The following is a 16,932-nucleotide window of genomic DNA, read 5'->3' on the forward strand; positions in this document are numbered from 1 at the left end:
TCGCTTTCGTGGATGTTTTTCCGATCTTTGTGCATAATTTATAAGCGTTTTTACTCCGACCAATCACGCGCTTCGTTTCGGTGCGAGCCCCCGTCCGGGAAGCCAATCGGAGACGAGGAACAGGATCCGTGCCTTCCAGTGCATCGCGATGCGTGTCATGTGACAGGCCTCCGTGAAAAATGCCAACATGGATCCGTGGCAAGGACGATGTTCTTCCCAACAATAATATCAAAAGGGACAACTGGACTCATCCCATGTCGCACATCCACGATCCGGACGACACGATTCGTATTTACTCGAGGTAACGAGACACGCATGCTAATCTTAAAACGGATCGATCAACTAGATCGATGTCGATCTTCGAGTCGATCTAAACGACGCCAGTCTGCTGAACTTGACACGTGTTTTGGGTGGATGTTGCGGTCGTGCAGCGGGAGATAAGACGCAGTTTTTCTCGGCTGCGTGCTGTGAGCGTGTGTGCAGGCCTGACTTGCTGACGCACTTTTCTCCAACACATGTTTTGAGGGTCGTGTGTGTCTGGCGTCGTTCATTATGCGTAATTTGTAATACATTTCTGTCAGGGTCTTCGTTTTTTTATAAGGTGAAAAGTGTGCGTTATGATGTGATGTAACTGTTTTGTGTTGTGATGATGTTTTTAAACAGCCCCTCCCCTTTCTGCCCCACAGTGTTTCATCTCTGAACGCATGGTCATGTTGTGCATGTACATATCTGTCCGGAAAGTATTTGGACTCTTGGGATACATCCACAAATACTTTTTGGTGGATTAGATGACAAATCATTATCTATATAAGTTATTTGTCACCTGCAAATAACATTTTCTCAGAGCTAGCTTGAAATTTGTGTCAAACCAACTGGTCACAGTGCGATATTCATAGTGGATGTATTTTTGTGTATTTCGTATTATGTTGTTTTAGTATTTAAAGCATCACCATCTTTATTTGACGTGATATTTTGTGTAGGTACGATTTTGGGATGAATCTTCCATAGCATGTCAAGAACATGTCAGTCATATTTCAGGACCCCAAAAATCCCCCGCCCCCCCAAGAGAGACATTATATTTATATTATAATATATTACGCCAAAAAACATTCGACATATTTTAGGACTTTGAGAAGATACGTTTTGCATTGCAAAATAATTACTAATAAATAATGAATTGCAATGATTATTTATAAATCAAATCTATTATTAATATTTTGATTGAATCGTTGTGTGAAAATCGAGTATTTGATCTTTCTCATTATTACTTTTGTTCTTTCGGCAGCGTTTACAAACTGTGGTGCTCACTGGCGATACCTTCATCCTTCCTCTGATCTTGACACCATCAAATGGTCTCCATAAGCGAAAGAGCGGTGGCCACTGCTAATGAATCGTTTGCGGACCACGCCTCGGCCACCTTACACTTCTTAGAGGTGGGCAGCAGCGAAGGGGGAAGCTCCATCTCGTGCTCCAGCCCCGAAACCGAAGATGCCGGCGCTCGGCTCAGCTGCAGCCCGGGCGAGGAAGATGACGACGACGGGCCGCTGCAGATCTATTTCGACTCCAATGTGGACTTATTGGCTCAACCGCCCAAGCTGCCAGATTTCATATCTCAGCTACCCAGCACCTTCTCTCCAACCCTGGAGGACATTGAGGAATTCCTGATGGAGAAGATGGAGCTGGTCAACTATGCTCCTCTGAGTCCAGAGGAGAAGGCGAAGGAGGACGACAACGACCCTCCGGTGCAACCGTCTTCCCCTGGTGATGCGGGGTCGAAACCCACTGCAACCACGACGACCCCTGCAGTTCAGAGTCTCGGTGCTGCGGAAACTAGCACCGCTCCAATGCTTGTCGGTGCTCCATTGGTGCTACAGATACAACCGCTCCAGCTAAGCCACACCCTCCCACAACCAGACGCTCAAACGGGTGTGGCCAACGGGCTCCGAGTGGCCCACCTGGTGCTTGGTGTCCAAGGGGCACAGAACATTACCCTTTTTTCACCACAGGTGCCCTCGGCAACTTTACTCCCTATTGTTGGCGAAGCCGTCAACCAAGACCAAAAGTATGTGAAGATCGCCCCCCTGCCTTTCACAGTCAGGGCGGTCGGAATCACCGGCACGGGTTTGGTCAAAGCCATCACGCCACGTCCATCCAGGCCCTTGACCGAAACCCTGCGGGTACACAAGTGCTCTCACCCGGGGTGCGAGAAGATGTACACAAAGAGCAGCCACCTGAAAGCTCATTTCCGCAGACATACGGGCGAGAAGCCGTATCTGTGCAGCTGGCCTGACTGCGGTTGGAGGTTAGACAGTTCTATACATTTTTTGGATTAACGGTGTGGGAAACATAAATTACAGCATCAAACTCTGTAATAATAATTGAATAAATACATTTGTGTTTTTTCTCACGAGTTGCTGTTTTCTGTGCTTCAAAGGTTCTCTCGATCCGACGAGCTGTCACGCCACCGGCGGTCTCACTCGGGAGTCAAGCCTTACGAGTGCACGATGTGTGACAAAAAGTTCGCCAGGAGCGACCACCTGTCCAAACACACCAAGGTGCACCGGGGTCCGCGTGCCGGCAGACTGGTCAGGGCCAATGTCTGACTCCCGGATCCCCAAACGAAGCCGGAGTCTGCCTCTCAGTCCCAGAGGAAAAGCAATGATATCTAAACTGGCTCGCAAGCTATAACCCCCGCCTTCATTTTGTCCGTTTCTCCACGACCTTTTTACCGTTAATCCAGACGTTGTTGTTTTTCTTGGTGCTACAGTCGGCTAACTTGAAATTCGGGGATGTGATTGTTAAGCTTAAAGCAGATTTCTGTCTTTCGGTGGGTTGAAGCGAAGCTCGCACTCGATTCCATCACGCACTTATTGTTGCGAAGCTTCAGTTTATTATGGGATTTGTTTTTTGCTGGTCTTTAAACAGGTCACAGAAAGTGAGATTTAAAGGGCGATAACAAATCCGTCTTGTACATTTTGTGAATATTGCGTTAGGGTGTGGAAATCCACGAGGAGTTCAGTATTTCGGTTGGCTATGGAGGGTTAACTAAAGCCAGAATCCTGCAGAACTTTCCTTTTAGATCAAATCAAGACGATATGCATTATGGTTTAGGCTATGATCATATGCATTATCGAACATGGCCGCTGTCATTACAAAGTGAAAATAATGCAAACTGTCTAGAAATGTCTGTGTCATATTTCACTTTAAAATCTAAACAAAAATAGGGATTTTACATTGAGCAATTAAACAAAAATTAAGCCTTTTTTGACAACTTAGCCCATTGATTTGAAAATAGTCTAACAAATGAACAAATGTCACGTGAAGTGTAATGGTATTTGTTGTATTCAATACTTTTTTGTTTTAAACCGGGTCCCCACTTAACGGTTTCGCACATCGTAAGACAGATGTCGTAGCTGTATCAGCGCCGACTGTCATCTGTACAACACCTCAAAATGTATGACTCTGCTAAAACTTCATCGCAAAGGCAATAAGTTGGTAGTCAGTGCACGTAAATCATCCGAAATCCAAGCCAACACGATAAACAATCTCAATTACAGCGTGGATGCAGTTTTACTGTAATGGTAATAAGAATGAATGTTACCTGTGTTTAATTGTTATGAAAATAATTGCGAAATGCTAAAAAGGCTTAATTTTCTTTTATTCAAATTTTACCCCAAATGAAAAAATATAAATATAATATAAAAAAATATGACCCAGACTTTATAGCACTATTGAAATACCCTGGTTGAGTATAGTTCTTTCAAATATGTTGTTTAAGGGATAGTTCGCCCAGTCTGTCATCATTTACTCACCTTTTCATACCTGTATGACTTTCTTTCTTCTGCAGAACACAACAGAAGGATTTTAAGAAACGATGGTCACCAAACAACACTGGCCCTCATTGACTTCCATTCTAAGGACACAGAGTCATATATTTAAATGAGGGTCAACAAATGATGACAGAATTTTGGTTTGGGTGACCTGTGCCTTAGATTAGGTCCAATTTGTTGTGTGACGTCACACCATATTTAAGTTTTTTACTTGCTCGTGTTGTTTTAGTCCCAGTGCTTTGAAATCTCAGGAATGTCTCTGGCCCAATCACATCCCTGCACCAGCTGAAAGACAATATGTGCATCAAGTTGCTTGTCCTGTTTTCTCGTGCCTCATCTCTCTCAGTCTGTTGAGAGAGTGTATGCCAAACCAGAGCCTCGCCCATTTATGGGTCTCTGGATACCATCACTAAATGTAAGAACAAATGTATGTACTGTAAAACATATATAAGCTAGAAACAACGTTCTCTTCGATCTGTAATCACAAAAGAGAATTGTTTCCTTTGTCGTTGTTATGTGCTTTGCATTAGTTCAATGCATTTTTCTACTTAGTGCCGTCACGGCCGATAAGCTAAATCGCTGAGAACAGATGAAGACTTTGGTTCTTAAATGAGATATCTACGGTTAAAAAGAAAATTCAAGTCATGTTTTTTATGGTGCATTCCAATTAATATCAATCAAACTAAAGTTGGTTTGTTTTGATTTAGGCCCCCAAAAATACAGCTAACTTGCACAATAAAACGCAACGATAACATGATGACATAATAAAAACATGATTTTTGAAAAGATTTTAACTTGAGTTACTTCATCTTGGAACCAAACTCTTCAGATGTACTGTTCACAAAAACCGGCAGCTGGTTGCTTCCCGTCGCAGTGAAGCTATCTGAACGTCATATAACCAATACGTCATCGAAGGCTTCTACTTGTCATCAATTGGACTGGAGTTTATGAAAAAGTTCATTTTCATCTTACACACGGAGCTCATTTTATCCTCTCTAACTCTTAACTTCTCTGCCTTTTTAACGTCCGTCTAAACTACTTGATGCATTTTAAATCTGTTCACTTTCTAGCTCGACAAGTGTTGGGTTTCTTCACATATTAGAACTCGACTCAAACGTTTGTAGCTGTTGTTATTAAGATATCCGAACGATCAAGTAGGTTCATCATCTCTAATATAACACGGTTCTGATCCACAGTATTTAAGCTAGTACTATCATGTAGCCCTGTTTTAAAAAATGCTCTTTTCTTCTTCCAAGAGACATTTCTGTTTTGGGAATTATGACATTTGTTCATTTCCAAGGGCTCATCCTTGAATCTCTGCTTCCACCCTCATCCCAATAAAAACATTAAATTATTTCCTTTATCATGTTAATACATTAATGGTTTCCATTTAACAGCTCATCCGACTATAGTTGCTCTCATACCATGTAGCTGGTGAAATTTAGGTTATATTTTTGAATAACTGAAGAATGCTATTTTCCTATGTAAGAAAATAAAGTAAAAACAAAAACAACCTTTTGGTAAAGCTGTGATATGTGAACTAAGGTTTGGAGAAATCTAATCTGTTCAAGGTTAAATACAAATTAAGCTCTATCGACAGTTGCACACTGACAATGATGTTAACTCGTTCTCAGTTTGTAAAAATAAGCTAAATATTATGTACACCAATACACTTACAAGTCTGATATAGAGTAATGCATTGGCACGAAAAAATAAGCAAAATATTATGTACAATAATGCACTTACAAGTCTGTATAGAGTAATGCATTGGCACGAAAAAATAAGCAAAATATTATGTACACCAATACACTTACAAGTCTGATATAGAGTAATGCATTGGCACGAAAAAATAAGCAAAATATTATGTACAATAATGCACTTCCAAGTCTGTATAGAGTAATGCATTGGCACGAAAAATAAGCTAAATATTATGTACAATAATGCACTTCAAAGTCTGTATAGAGTAATGCATTGGCACGAAAAAATAAGCAAAATATTATGTACACCAATACACTTACAAGTCTGATATAGAGTAATGCATTGGCACGAAAAAATAAGCAAAATATTATGTACAATAATGCACTTCCAAGTCTGTATAGAGTAATGCATTGGCACGAAAAATAAGCAAAATATTATGTACAATAATGCTCTTCCAAGTCTGTATAGAGTAATGCATTGGCACAAAAAAAATAAGCAAAATATTATGTACAATAATGCACTTCCAAGTCTGTATAGAGTAATGCATTGGCACGAAAAATAAGCTAAATATTATGTACTATAATGCACTTCCAAGTCTGTATAGAGTAATGCATTGGCGCGAAAAATAAGCTAAATATTATGTACAATAATGCACTTCCAAGTCTGTATAGAGTAATGCATTGGCACGAAAAAATAAGCAAAATATTATGTACAATAATGCACTTCCAAGTCTGTATAGAGTAATGCATTGGCACGAAGAATAAGCAAAATATTATGTACAATAATGCACTTCCAAGTCTGTATAGAGTAATGCATTGGCACGAAGAATAAGCAAAATATTATGTACAATAATGCACTTCCAAGTCTGTATAGACTAATGCATTGGCACGAAGAATAAGCAAAACGATTATGTACAATAATGCACTTACAAGTCTGTATAGAGTAATGCATTGGCACGAAGAATAAGCAAAATATTATGTACAATAATGCACTTCCAAGTCTGTATAGAGTAATGCATTGGCACGAAGAATAAGCAAAACGATTATGTACAATAATGCACTTACAAGTCTGTATAGAGTAATGCATTGGCACGAATGTCCAAAGAATACAATAATTATACATGTATTCTTACAAACGTAAAGTTATACAATAATTACAATGTAAAGCCGGATATTGCAAAAACTCAAACACCGAAATTATATCCTAAAGAACTTAACTGTATTTCTGTCATGCACATTTTATCTGAGGTGTACACAAAGCACCTTTTGATATGAATCCTTATTTTGGTTAGTTTCTGGTTATTATGAATATCAAACCTCTGAATGTATTTGACTAAAGCATGTATATTATAAGATCCTCAAAAGGCCAACCTAGAAACTCCACCTTTGAACTCCATATGGATCCAAACCACCTATATATATACACACACGTGCATGCATGCATTATGTAAATATAATATATATTGATCTATATAGTGTTTTGTGTGCGTTGTGTTTCCTGTGTGCATGATAATGTGATCTAAAAAAGTGACGTTACAACACAATAACCGGCTGCGCTGCATTGTTCGTGTTTCGCAACTTTCACCAGGAAGATTTTAAACGCCTAAATCAAAACTCTAAAGCGACTTTTTATCCTTTATTCATTTATATCCCCGCAGTGTTTACTTGCGAGTGTGATCGCGTGTTTTCATCTGGTGGTCTTTGATTCTCGTCGCTTCCTGTGTTTGCTGTTGTGGCTGCAGTTCAGTTTTGACTTGAGCAACGTTGACTTATGTTATGTTATAATTAAGCTCTTCTTGTTTTCTCCTTTTCTTCCCCTTTCGTCGTTTTCTTGTAAATACGACAGAAAAGCGCTTCAAAAGGCGGGTTTTGTGTTTTCTGTCAGCGCAACTTCGCTTAGGCGTCCGTTGCTAGCAGGCTAGTACGCTAGGCTAGCTGACCACCACCTATATGTGCACGATGTAAACATACAGGAAACAGACCGAGCTCGTTTTGTTTTATTGCTTTTTGTTTTATTAAGCGTGAACGTGCTCGAGGGGGACTCTGGAGAATATAACGCGTTCAGGTGAGTTTGATAAGACATCGGTTTAATGCTAATGAGCTAAACTCAAGTTCAAACAGGTTGCAGTGTTGTTTTGAGGGAATTCAAACACACATTTGCTAAATGTCCCGTTTAATATCTTATTTAAAAGTATCTCAGGAGGCAGCAAATGGTGAATATTGTACTTTGAGCCGCTATTCAACGTGCGGCATGCTTGCGTTAGGCTCTTATAACACAACCAAACGAAAGGGCTGCATGTTTACGTTACACTGTTCGTATTATGGATTATAATGCAACGAAAACAGCATGCATTTCTATACGTTTGACACATGCATACACTATAGGATTTTGTCTCGTTTAATGGATTCGTTTTTATATGATGTGTTGTAATGCATGCTGATAACGTTGCGTTACACTAAATGAACATTTGTATGTATTTACATCACTTTTACATCCAAAAAACATGTCGGATATGTTCTTTTAGTTTAACAATGCGAATGATAAAAGTTGTTAAATGATAAAAGTCCCTATGATGTAACGTTGTAAAAATCCAGCATGTGGGATATGATGCCATTAAAGGGATAGTGCACCCAAAAATGATTTAATATATAATAATATAATTTTCTCACCTTTGAGTTGTTCTTGATCTGTATACATTTCTTTGTCGTCTAATACTGAACACAGATTTGGAGGCACTTCATCATTTTTGGTTCTGTTCAACAACAAAGAAGATATTTTGAAGAATGTAGGAAAGCAAACAGTTCTTGGGCACTTTTAACTACCATTGTAATTTGTTCTACTATGGTAGTCAATGGCGTCCCAGATCTGTTTGGTTCAGAGCATTCGTCCAAACATCTTTCTCTGTTCAACCGAACAAAGACATTTATAAAGATTTGGAACAACTAGAGAGTGAGTGACCCTTCACTGGCTACCCATTAAGTGTCGTATTGACTTTGAAGTTCTTTTAATCACTTATAAAGCCTTAAAGGGTTTAGCCACTACCTACCTAACAGAGCTTCCATCACACTACAACCCATCACGCTCTCTAAGATCTCCAAACTCAGGACTTTTGATAACACCCAGAATAACTAAAGCCCCCAAAGGGGGTCGAGCTTTCTCATACGTAACACTGGAATAGCCTTCCAGACACTATTCGAGGATCAGACACACTCGCCCAATTTGAATCTAGATTAAAGACACATCTTTTCAGCCAAGCATTCGATTAATGCAAATATGCTAAATAAACCACCGGGAGACTGCTGACATTAGATATAATGTACTAGAATAATTTAACTTGTTATATTAACACCACGCATGTTTTACCTCTTTTGTGTTTTTTGTTTTTATCTTATTTTGCCCTGTAAAGCTGCTTTGGAACAATGCACATTGTGAAACGCGCTATATAAATCAAATTGAATTTAGTAATTCATGACAAAACTTTCATTTTTGGGTGGACTATGCCTTTAAAAGTCAAGTAAATTAGGTCAAGTATTATCAGGGGTAATATTCATATTTAAGTAGGGTTCTTTTATCCATAAATCCCAAGATTCAAGCCAAAAGCCATTAAGATGAAAACCTGCTTGCTGGTCTTTAATTGTGTGATTCAGGTAAACGTAAGTGAGCTTTAGATCCAGTCACAACAATGTCAAATTTGAGGTAATACAACATGCAAAATCTCACCTCAAGTGGGGAAAAGGCTGAAAGCAATTAGCTGGATGTTGTTTAAAGGTATTTAAATAAATAAATTTTTAGGAAATAACAAAATTCACTTCTGTAATATTCAGCTGAATGTGTATTGCATTATGTGTAGATTTAAAGGAAAATGCACATGTATAGTAAATGTCATTTATGTAATAATGTGCATCGGGATCACACATTTTAAGTTTATTTTGATTTTAGCTCCTTATGCATAGTTCAAAATTCACAGACCAGTTCTCCGACTGTAATAAACGTGACGTCTCGCATCTATGTTTCTATTTCTGTGTGTTCTGTTCCGTCAGATTGTATGTGGGTTTTCTCTCCGTCTCCCAGCTGGATGCCGGATGAGACAAGGCAGATTTAGTTTTAATTTAAGCTGCTTATATACACATTCAGTTTGCATTCACCCCAATGCTCGGATTACTCTGAAGCCAGTAGCATTTGGTGTTTAATATTTTGTTTATATTTATGTCGTGTTGTTTTCAAATGTTCATTTAAACTGCTAAGCCTTCATTTCGTTGAAGTCAGTCTCTTTGAATAAAGCAATTATCATTTCACAAAAATAATAAAAAAAAAATGCTTTTATTGTCATTTGGTCTCGAGTGCAGTCATCTCGGTATCTGAATGTATCCTTTTATGTTTCAGCTGTCGTCAGGATATTTGCCCGAACATGACGTGCATCTTCCAGGGTCCCATAGGGTAACGTTTCTCACCAGCGGAGATCATGGACAGCTCAGTGACCCTGTGGCAGTTCCTGCTTCAGCTTCTGTTAGACCCCAGTAATGAAAAGCTGATCTGCTGGACCAATGAAGATGGAGAGTTTAAACTCCTGCAGGCAGAGGAGGTGGCCAGATTATGGGGTGCCCGCAAGAACAAACCCAGTATGAACTACGACAAGCTCAGCCGGGCTCTGCGTTACTACTATGACAAGGTGCGTGATGTCATGTAATGTTGTTTTTTACCTTGACAGTGAATGATTCGCAATACAATTTTATAGTTTAATTTAATTAACACTGCATATAGGAATTTATAGTCTGTCTGATATTTGACCTGTGTTTTGACTTACATAACCTTATATGTTTTGCTTATAGTCAATATGTTTTCTCGTACAGCTGCTTTGTAACAATGAAAATGTTAAAAAGCGCTATATAAATAAAGTTGACTTGACTTGGCAATCTTATATCAAGTATAAGTGATTTGTGGTATTGCTGAAAACTTATTCAGACAAGAGAAATGCAATTTCAGTTTTTCCATTACGAAATATTTTGGTAGATCTTGACTCTTTATAGATTATATCTAGATGGGTCGTACATGAAAAGGTTTGGGAACTCCTGCATCAGATTTGATTCTGTTCCTCATATATGGCTTAGAAATGTGGAAAACTTGATATTCATATGAATATGTATGTTCTTGACATGCCCTGGTTACTTTCTGTTTTTTGTATAAGAAGCCATTGAGTGGGAAAAATAATGACATTGTTTTTTATATATTGAAGTCATTGTTTATGAAAATGGTGAGCTTTGTGCCCTCTCGCCTCTCTTCACCCACATACTCGCTCTCCTAAGCTCTTTACACAGAAATCCTGGAAAATGCACAGAAATTGTGTCAAAATATTTGTACCGGGATTGTGTGTGAGTGAACAAAATCGAACAGATTCCAGAAAATCACTGGCAGTATGTGTTCACACACATCCCATGAAGAGCCTGTAAAGACACGTGACTTAATATACTGCAATGTAATGTGCATTTTCTTTGGTCGTGAAAATAGGGTTGATCACGGTGAAAGATATTTCCTTACGGTATTTTTAGGTGGCTAGAATAGTGCAATTTGTTATTTTTAATGCCTTCCTTTATTTAGTGCCAAATTGGCTTAAACAATCTCTCTTTTTTTGGTTATTATTCTGTAGCATATAATATTGCCCGTTTGAGGCTTTGGCAAGCTTTTTGTGTTTTGAAAATTGCCTTTGCACCCCGGGCAAGGGTGTTGTTATTCCACATTACTCCTGCTTTCAATGTAAATGCTCTCTTTAGGCGGGTTAATTTACTTAATTGCAGGTTATCATGTTTATTTGAGGTGACGGAGGGTTTGAGAGCATCATTGAATGGCTGGTAAAAATACAAGGTTCTTTGTTGACTTTTTCATTTACTTGCTTATGTGATTTTCTTAGTTGTACTGAATGAATGGTGGTGTATTTAAACTATATTCATGACCTCTGCAGCACCAGCGCAATGCTCAAATAAACTGATGAACATGGTGTTTATCTTCTCCAATCCCTCCTGCAGAATATCATCAAAAAAGTCAACGGGCAGAAGTTTGTGTATCGCTTCGTGTCCTACCCTGACATTCTGAATGGAGATGTTATAACCAGGACAGACGGTGCAGATGGGGGCTCTGGTGGGGCTCTGTCCCTTAGTGACAGACCTACACCCATCCCAGGGGATAAAGACAGCAAAGCAGCACCCGAACGAGGCGGCGGAACACCGGGTCAATCCAAAGCGCCCAGTCGGAATGACTACATCCACTCCGGCTTGTACACATCCTTTACGCTGAACTCGCTGCAGTCAGGAACACAACTCTTCAAATCCATCAAGATCGAAAACCCAGGAGAAAAGCTAGTGGAGAAAAAGCTGAGACAGGACTCGCCCCAACCACCCACAGTCATTAAATACGGGAACATTCATCAGAACAGGACGACCACACAGTCTCCTACAGAGAGGCCTGAACTTCAAGTGTTCCCCATGCCTGCCAGGACAGAGTCGGAGATCAAACACACAGGCTTCTCGCATGTAGTGTGTGCGTTTATGGAGACGCCCCCAGTAGAGACCACCGCGATGGGCTTCCCGCTCTCAGGAATCTCTCCATCGCTTGTCTCTCGATCTCATTCGCCCTCATCATCTCCAATGACTGATTCACAGGAGCTGGTGATCGACAGCGAAATAGAGTCGGTCTCCTCCCAGCCTTCAGAGATTCAGCTGCAGGTACAACTCTGATGAATAATGTGTAAACATGTTTGTTAGATATGCTGGATCATCTAAATGTTAAAAGCTAAAAAAACGAACGTATCCCTCTCTTGATTTCTCAGGTTTACAAGGACATGATCTTTCAGGCATCCCATTCTCCACCTCAGAGTCACAGCGGAAAGTCTAAGAAACCCAAAGGCCTGGAGCTGATGCCCACGCTGGTGGTGACCAGCTCTGACATCATCAGCCCTCTCAATCTAAGCCCCTCTCTCCCTACAGCCTCTCTCACTCCAGCCTTTCTGCAGGTGAGTCTGACCACATCTTTCATCATTTATTCACCCTTATGTAATTACAAACCTGGATGACTTTCTTTCTTCTGAAGAAACACAAAAGAAGATATGTTGAACAGAATTTTTATTTTGTGACCAGTCGATAAAATGAGTGAAAATCACATAGACTTAAATATAATCACAAACTGATCCCTTTTTTTATAAGTGATTATTAGTGTGATTATATATCTGGTCAATTTCTCCAAAGTCAGTTTAAACCGTAGTAGTGCTGTCAATCATGCATTTTTTCTTGTAATTAATCACGATTAATCGCACTTTACATTAATGTTTTTAAATGTACGTTTTCTTTCCAATAATTTCACATTTCATCTCCAAAGAAATGTAGAAACAGACTTCTGTGAATATTTAAACGTTAATCTGAAAAAAAATAGATATTGCATGTGTTAATGCATTAATGTTGACTGCCCTAAACAGGAGTATGATCATATAAAGGAGATTTCCTTCTGGTTGTGCGCACAAGAGGGCAGTAGCGCACCAGTTAAACCAGTAGAGATCAGTTGAGCTGATTCTGGGGAGTTCAGGACACTCATTGGTCGGAAAATGATAATATGGTTAGGTTTAGCCGGATGCTACTTTGATGGATCACCTCGTTACCATTCCACAATCTTTGCATTTATGAGCGCTCATACAGCCTGTCCCAGAGGATCAACCACTGCTGTCTTTGGGCGAGATGAAAGATGAAATACAGTTTAATTTAAATCTATTATTTATAGTTTTCAGTGAAATACAGAACCCGTGAGCTGTGATGAATTCTTATCGCTTCATAGAGTCTCATTATGATGCTTTTAATTAAACATTTATATATCGAGGGTATGCCTCATCCCAATGTTTCTGGGGATGCTGGCGAGCACACGGACAGCCGTTCTTAATGAATGCACGTTGGAGAGGAATTGGGTTTGAATTGAAGGTCTGAATAAAGGTCACGTTTGTTACAGACGCCCCTGCTGCTTACCCCTAGCCCTCTTCTATCAAATATCCATTTCTGGAGTACACTCAGTCCGGTCGCACCCCTGAGCCCGGCCCGCAGACAGGGCGCGCATACCCTTTTCCAGGTGAGTCAGTTTGTTTACTCTCCATTTGGTGATATCATATATTTTTAAGGATGCTTGCAATTGTTTTCCTTTTTCATGCAGTTTCCTTCTGTGCTGAGCTCCAGTCAGTTCACCGTACCGGCGCATAGTTTAAACGGCACCGACACACCTGGCCCCATCTTGCCCGACCCTCAGAAGACGTAAGAAGACTGATTGACCCGCAGGCTTCATCTTCGCCTCATATTCTTGATGCAGATTTACCCCATTTTGTTCACCCCGTTCAGGTAACGCAGATTTGTGACCTTCCTTTAAACGTCAGGAGTGTCCGCTTGACTCTTGATGATGTCACAAATCCCTGTGGATACCGCTCTCTCATGTGCGTCTCTGCAGGACAATTCTTGCATTTTTCTTTCAAGTGTTGGCCTTCAGGGATTGGCTTTGAAATTATTTCCATGTCCTGATAGCAGATGGTTGGAGATATACACATCTGTTACTAAGCTGACAAAATGAGCATCATGTATTTGTTTATTTCGTAAAAGGACCAGAGAGGTGTTTGATTTAATTTCCATGTTTTTTTTTTTGTACAGATGTTCGAAAGTATGCGGCGGGTAAGGAGGAATCGTTTTGTATATATTAGAGCAGGTTCCTTAACCCAGGTTTGTCATTTATTTGGGAGGGTCCTCAAACAAACATGCCTTGCTAAGCCAAGCCACCCCTTTTTTGCCTTGTGATTTTGATAAAGTTGATGTGACCTCTCTTATCTTGTACCTTTCAACATTCTGCACTTATTCCCATGCGTTCAAAGTGTTTCCTCACGGTAACCACATGACTAGCACTTAGATATAAACAAGCTGCACTGAGGTCCTGTCAAGAACGCAGGATTTCACCCAGAAACGTCAAGAGCAACATGATCAAATTTGCCATGAGATGATCAAATATATATCTTTATGTTTTATACGGAACATAATTTCAGACAAGCTAGAGGTAGAAGTCTGGTCCATTTGCAAAGTTGATAAAATGTGCATCTTAAAATGCGTAATTCCATTTTAGTTTAATATGCAAAAGACATTTTTGGCGCACCGGTTCAGGCTAAAACTTTTCTGATGCTTTGACCATGACATACATTTTCGAGGGCCAATTTGGCGGCGCCCTTGATGCATACTCTGTGACTTTGTGATAAACACGCCCCAACCTCATCGCACCATTAGCGAAACACTGCCAGACACGGCGCTCAAATGATGCTAACAATGCACGTCTTTTCACACAAACCATTTCCCCTTTCTGAAAGACTGGAAGCCATTAGAAATGATGTCCGTTTGTTGAGAAAAAACAGAAGCTTTGCTTCACTTCAGTAGACTGCTGATTCACCATTAGGCTAATGGAGCGTACAAAACGCAGAATGAATAAAACTGCTCCAGCTCAGTGTTTATAACTGTTTGGCCACATCCATCCATTAGGATCATGGGATTGGTGGAGATCGGTTGGACGTGAAAGCCAGATGCTTTAAATCATTTCTGTACTTGTCTGGAAGACAGTGTCGTGGAAGATTAAGTCCCTTTGCAGAATCATATCAATCTGAGATTTTTGAGATTTTGCCATGTGATGTACGATTAGTGTTGTCTGTTTTCTTGATGTTGCTGATCGTGTAAATATATATTTTTTATATGATATGTTGTAAGCATAACCGCATTCTTTCAGCCGGCGAAATCACTTTGGGATGCAATGAGGATCAGATTCTGCGAGGAAATCTTGTACAACACCGGCAGAGATTGCTTAATGTCTACCAAATTATACAAGCGCTGCTTGCAATCCTCATCTGATCTCAGAGCAGCATCGGAGTTCGTTCAGTACATCTTCACTCTCGCATATAAACTAATTTAGAGAATCAATGGCCAAATGTTGCACAGTATAAACCCTACCTCTCTGCTCGACAAACTCAAGCCATGATTTTAAACTGATGTACTTTAGATGCAAAACTGGAACGTGAGGCGTAAACGCTGACACTGTTTGCAGCTAATGTGCATGTGACCTTAGGGTTAGAAACAAAAGCGTTTTAGTCCCTCTCTTGTTGGACCATTTTCGAAAGCAATGATAAGAAAGGGAAGTGTTTATATAAAATCTGTTTTAGCATCTCAAGTCAAGGTCTCAGGTAAATGATTACCCACAATCCTTATCCTTTCACAAAACGTTACGTGCCCAATCAACTCCACAAAGTCCCTTTGTCATGACTCATAACGTGAATTCACATGAAATTTCTTATTCTCTGAATGACATGATATGGCTTTTACGCAGTCTTACAACTCGACGTATATATGCTGGCACAGGATCACAGGTTTTGCAGTCTTGCTGACACTATTAGAAAAATAGGGTCGAAATAAAATGGTTTTATCTTTAAGCATCAATCGACAGCGTTTTAAAGTTCAATGAATCCATATCGTTCGAGTCATGTGCAAGGGTCTTTATGGTGAGATCGATTTACGTAAGATCCAGTAGAAATGTTTACTAAAATGACTATTTTACACGGTGCCTTGTCTCTCTATTCTTAAAGACTACCGTCTTGTCCTGTAGAGCTATGAACAAAAAGACAATTTAATTTATTTAAAGAAATGTTTAGGAATACAACTTCTTCAAGCTCTTAATTAATCAGACTGATCTTCTGTAAATGTAAATGCAGTTTTAAGTTCAACCTGGGCTATGTTAAAGTAACATGTAGGGTAATAAAAGCTCAAATCTGTTCAGGATTGTATTTAAGATTCATTAGACAATGGATCGTATGAAATACTGTTTACTCCTCATTTTTTTGTACTACCAGGTTAGTATTACAGGATGTTCTGGATTATATCAGGCATTGTAACCTTTATAGCCATGTTAGTCACCTTTGTGATACAAGGGTGCAACTATATATTTCCAACAGCACCATTATTTTGTAAAAAATATCTCTGATCTGTTGTTTTCATATAATGAAACTCCGCAGTGTTTCATATTGACAATTCTTTTTTGTAAGCAACGACTACGTTTTCTTTTAATGTTCCTTAAAGAGATAGTCCACCCAAAAAGGAAAAACTGTCATGAATTACTCATCCTCGAGTTGTTTCAAACCTGTCTACATATCTTTGTTCTCTTGAACACAAAGAAAGATATTTAGAAGAATGTTAGCGACTAACATTTCTGGTGCAACATTTACTATTAAAAAAATATATTTTATATTTTCAAGAATTTAGGAAACAAACAGTTCTAGGGAACCTTTGACAACCATCTTGACTACCCCAGAAACCTCAGTTCCTAACATTCTTCTCAATATCTGTGTTTAACCCAACCAAGAATT

At 39.4% G+C, this 16,932-nt stretch overlaps 2 protein-coding genes across 3 annotated transcripts; both read left to right on the forward strand.

Annotated features, from left to right (window-relative positions):
• The first annotated feature begins 114 nt into the window (after nt 1-114).
• Nucleotides 115-5,343, forward strand: LOC306909531 (Krueppel-like factor 15). Its single transcript, XM_079483342.1, has 3 exons — nt 115-301; nt 1,286-2,302; nt 2,435-5,343. Exons 2-3 carry the CDS (start codon nt 1,350-1,352, stop codon nt 2,601-2,603), a joined length of 1,122 nt encoding a protein of 373 aa, XP_079339468.1. The 5' UTR covers nt 115-301; nt 1,286-1,349; the 3' UTR covers nt 2,604-5,343.
• Nucleotides 5,344-7,013: 1,670 nt separating this feature from the next.
• elk4 (ETS transcription factor ELK4) lies at nt 7,014-14,366 on the forward strand. Of its 2 annotated transcripts, XR_013788069.1 has the most exons (7): nt 7,028-7,592; nt 9,912-10,197; nt 11,549-12,244; nt 12,349-12,531; nt 13,512-13,628; nt 13,710-13,891; nt 14,195-14,366. XR_013788069.1 is itself a non-coding variant. In XM_079482640.1 (6 exons), the coding sequence occupies exons 2-6, from the start codon at nt 9,991-9,993 to the stop codon at nt 13,809-13,811; spliced, it is 1,305 nt and encodes a 434-aa protein (XP_079338766.1). In that variant the 5' UTR covers nt 7,014-7,592; nt 9,912-9,990; the 3' UTR covers nt 13,812-14,363. The 2 variants fall into 2 exon arrangements, 1 of the variants encoding a protein (XP_079338766.1); XM_079482640.1 differs by having other exon boundaries at nt 7,014-7,592; nt 13,710-14,363.
• The last annotated feature ends 2,566 nt before the right edge of the window (nt 14,367-16,932 follow it).

Source organism: Barbatula barbatula (assembly GCF_947034865.1).
Source record: "Barbatula barbatula genome assembly, chromosome: 20".
Taxonomy (NCBI): domain Eukaryota; kingdom Metazoa; phylum Chordata; class Actinopteri; order Cypriniformes; family Nemacheilidae; genus Barbatula; species Barbatula barbatula.

Excerpts from the sequence above, each read along its gene's own strand:
- LOC306909531 (XM_079483342.1), top strand. The coding sequence starts at position 1,350 with ATGGTCTCCATAAGCGAAAGAGCGGTGGCCACTGCTAATGAATCGTTT. Across the intron at positions 2,303-2,434 it reads TGGCCTGACTGCGGTTGGAG|GTTCTCTCGATCCGACGAGC; the intron begins GTTAGACAGTTC and ends TGTGCTTCAAAG.
- elk4 (XM_079482640.1), top strand. The coding sequence starts at position 9,991 with ATGGACAGCTCAGTGACCCTGTGGCAGTTCCTGCTTCAGCTTCTGTTA. Across the intron at positions 12,245-12,348 it reads CTTCAGAGATTCAGCTGCAG|GTTTACAAGGACATGATCTT; the intron begins GTACAACTCTGA and ends TTGATTTCTCAG. Across the intron at positions 12,532-13,511 it reads TCACTCCAGCCTTTCTGCAG|ACGCCCCTGCTGCTTACCCC; the intron begins GTGAGTCTGACC and ends CGTTTGTTACAG.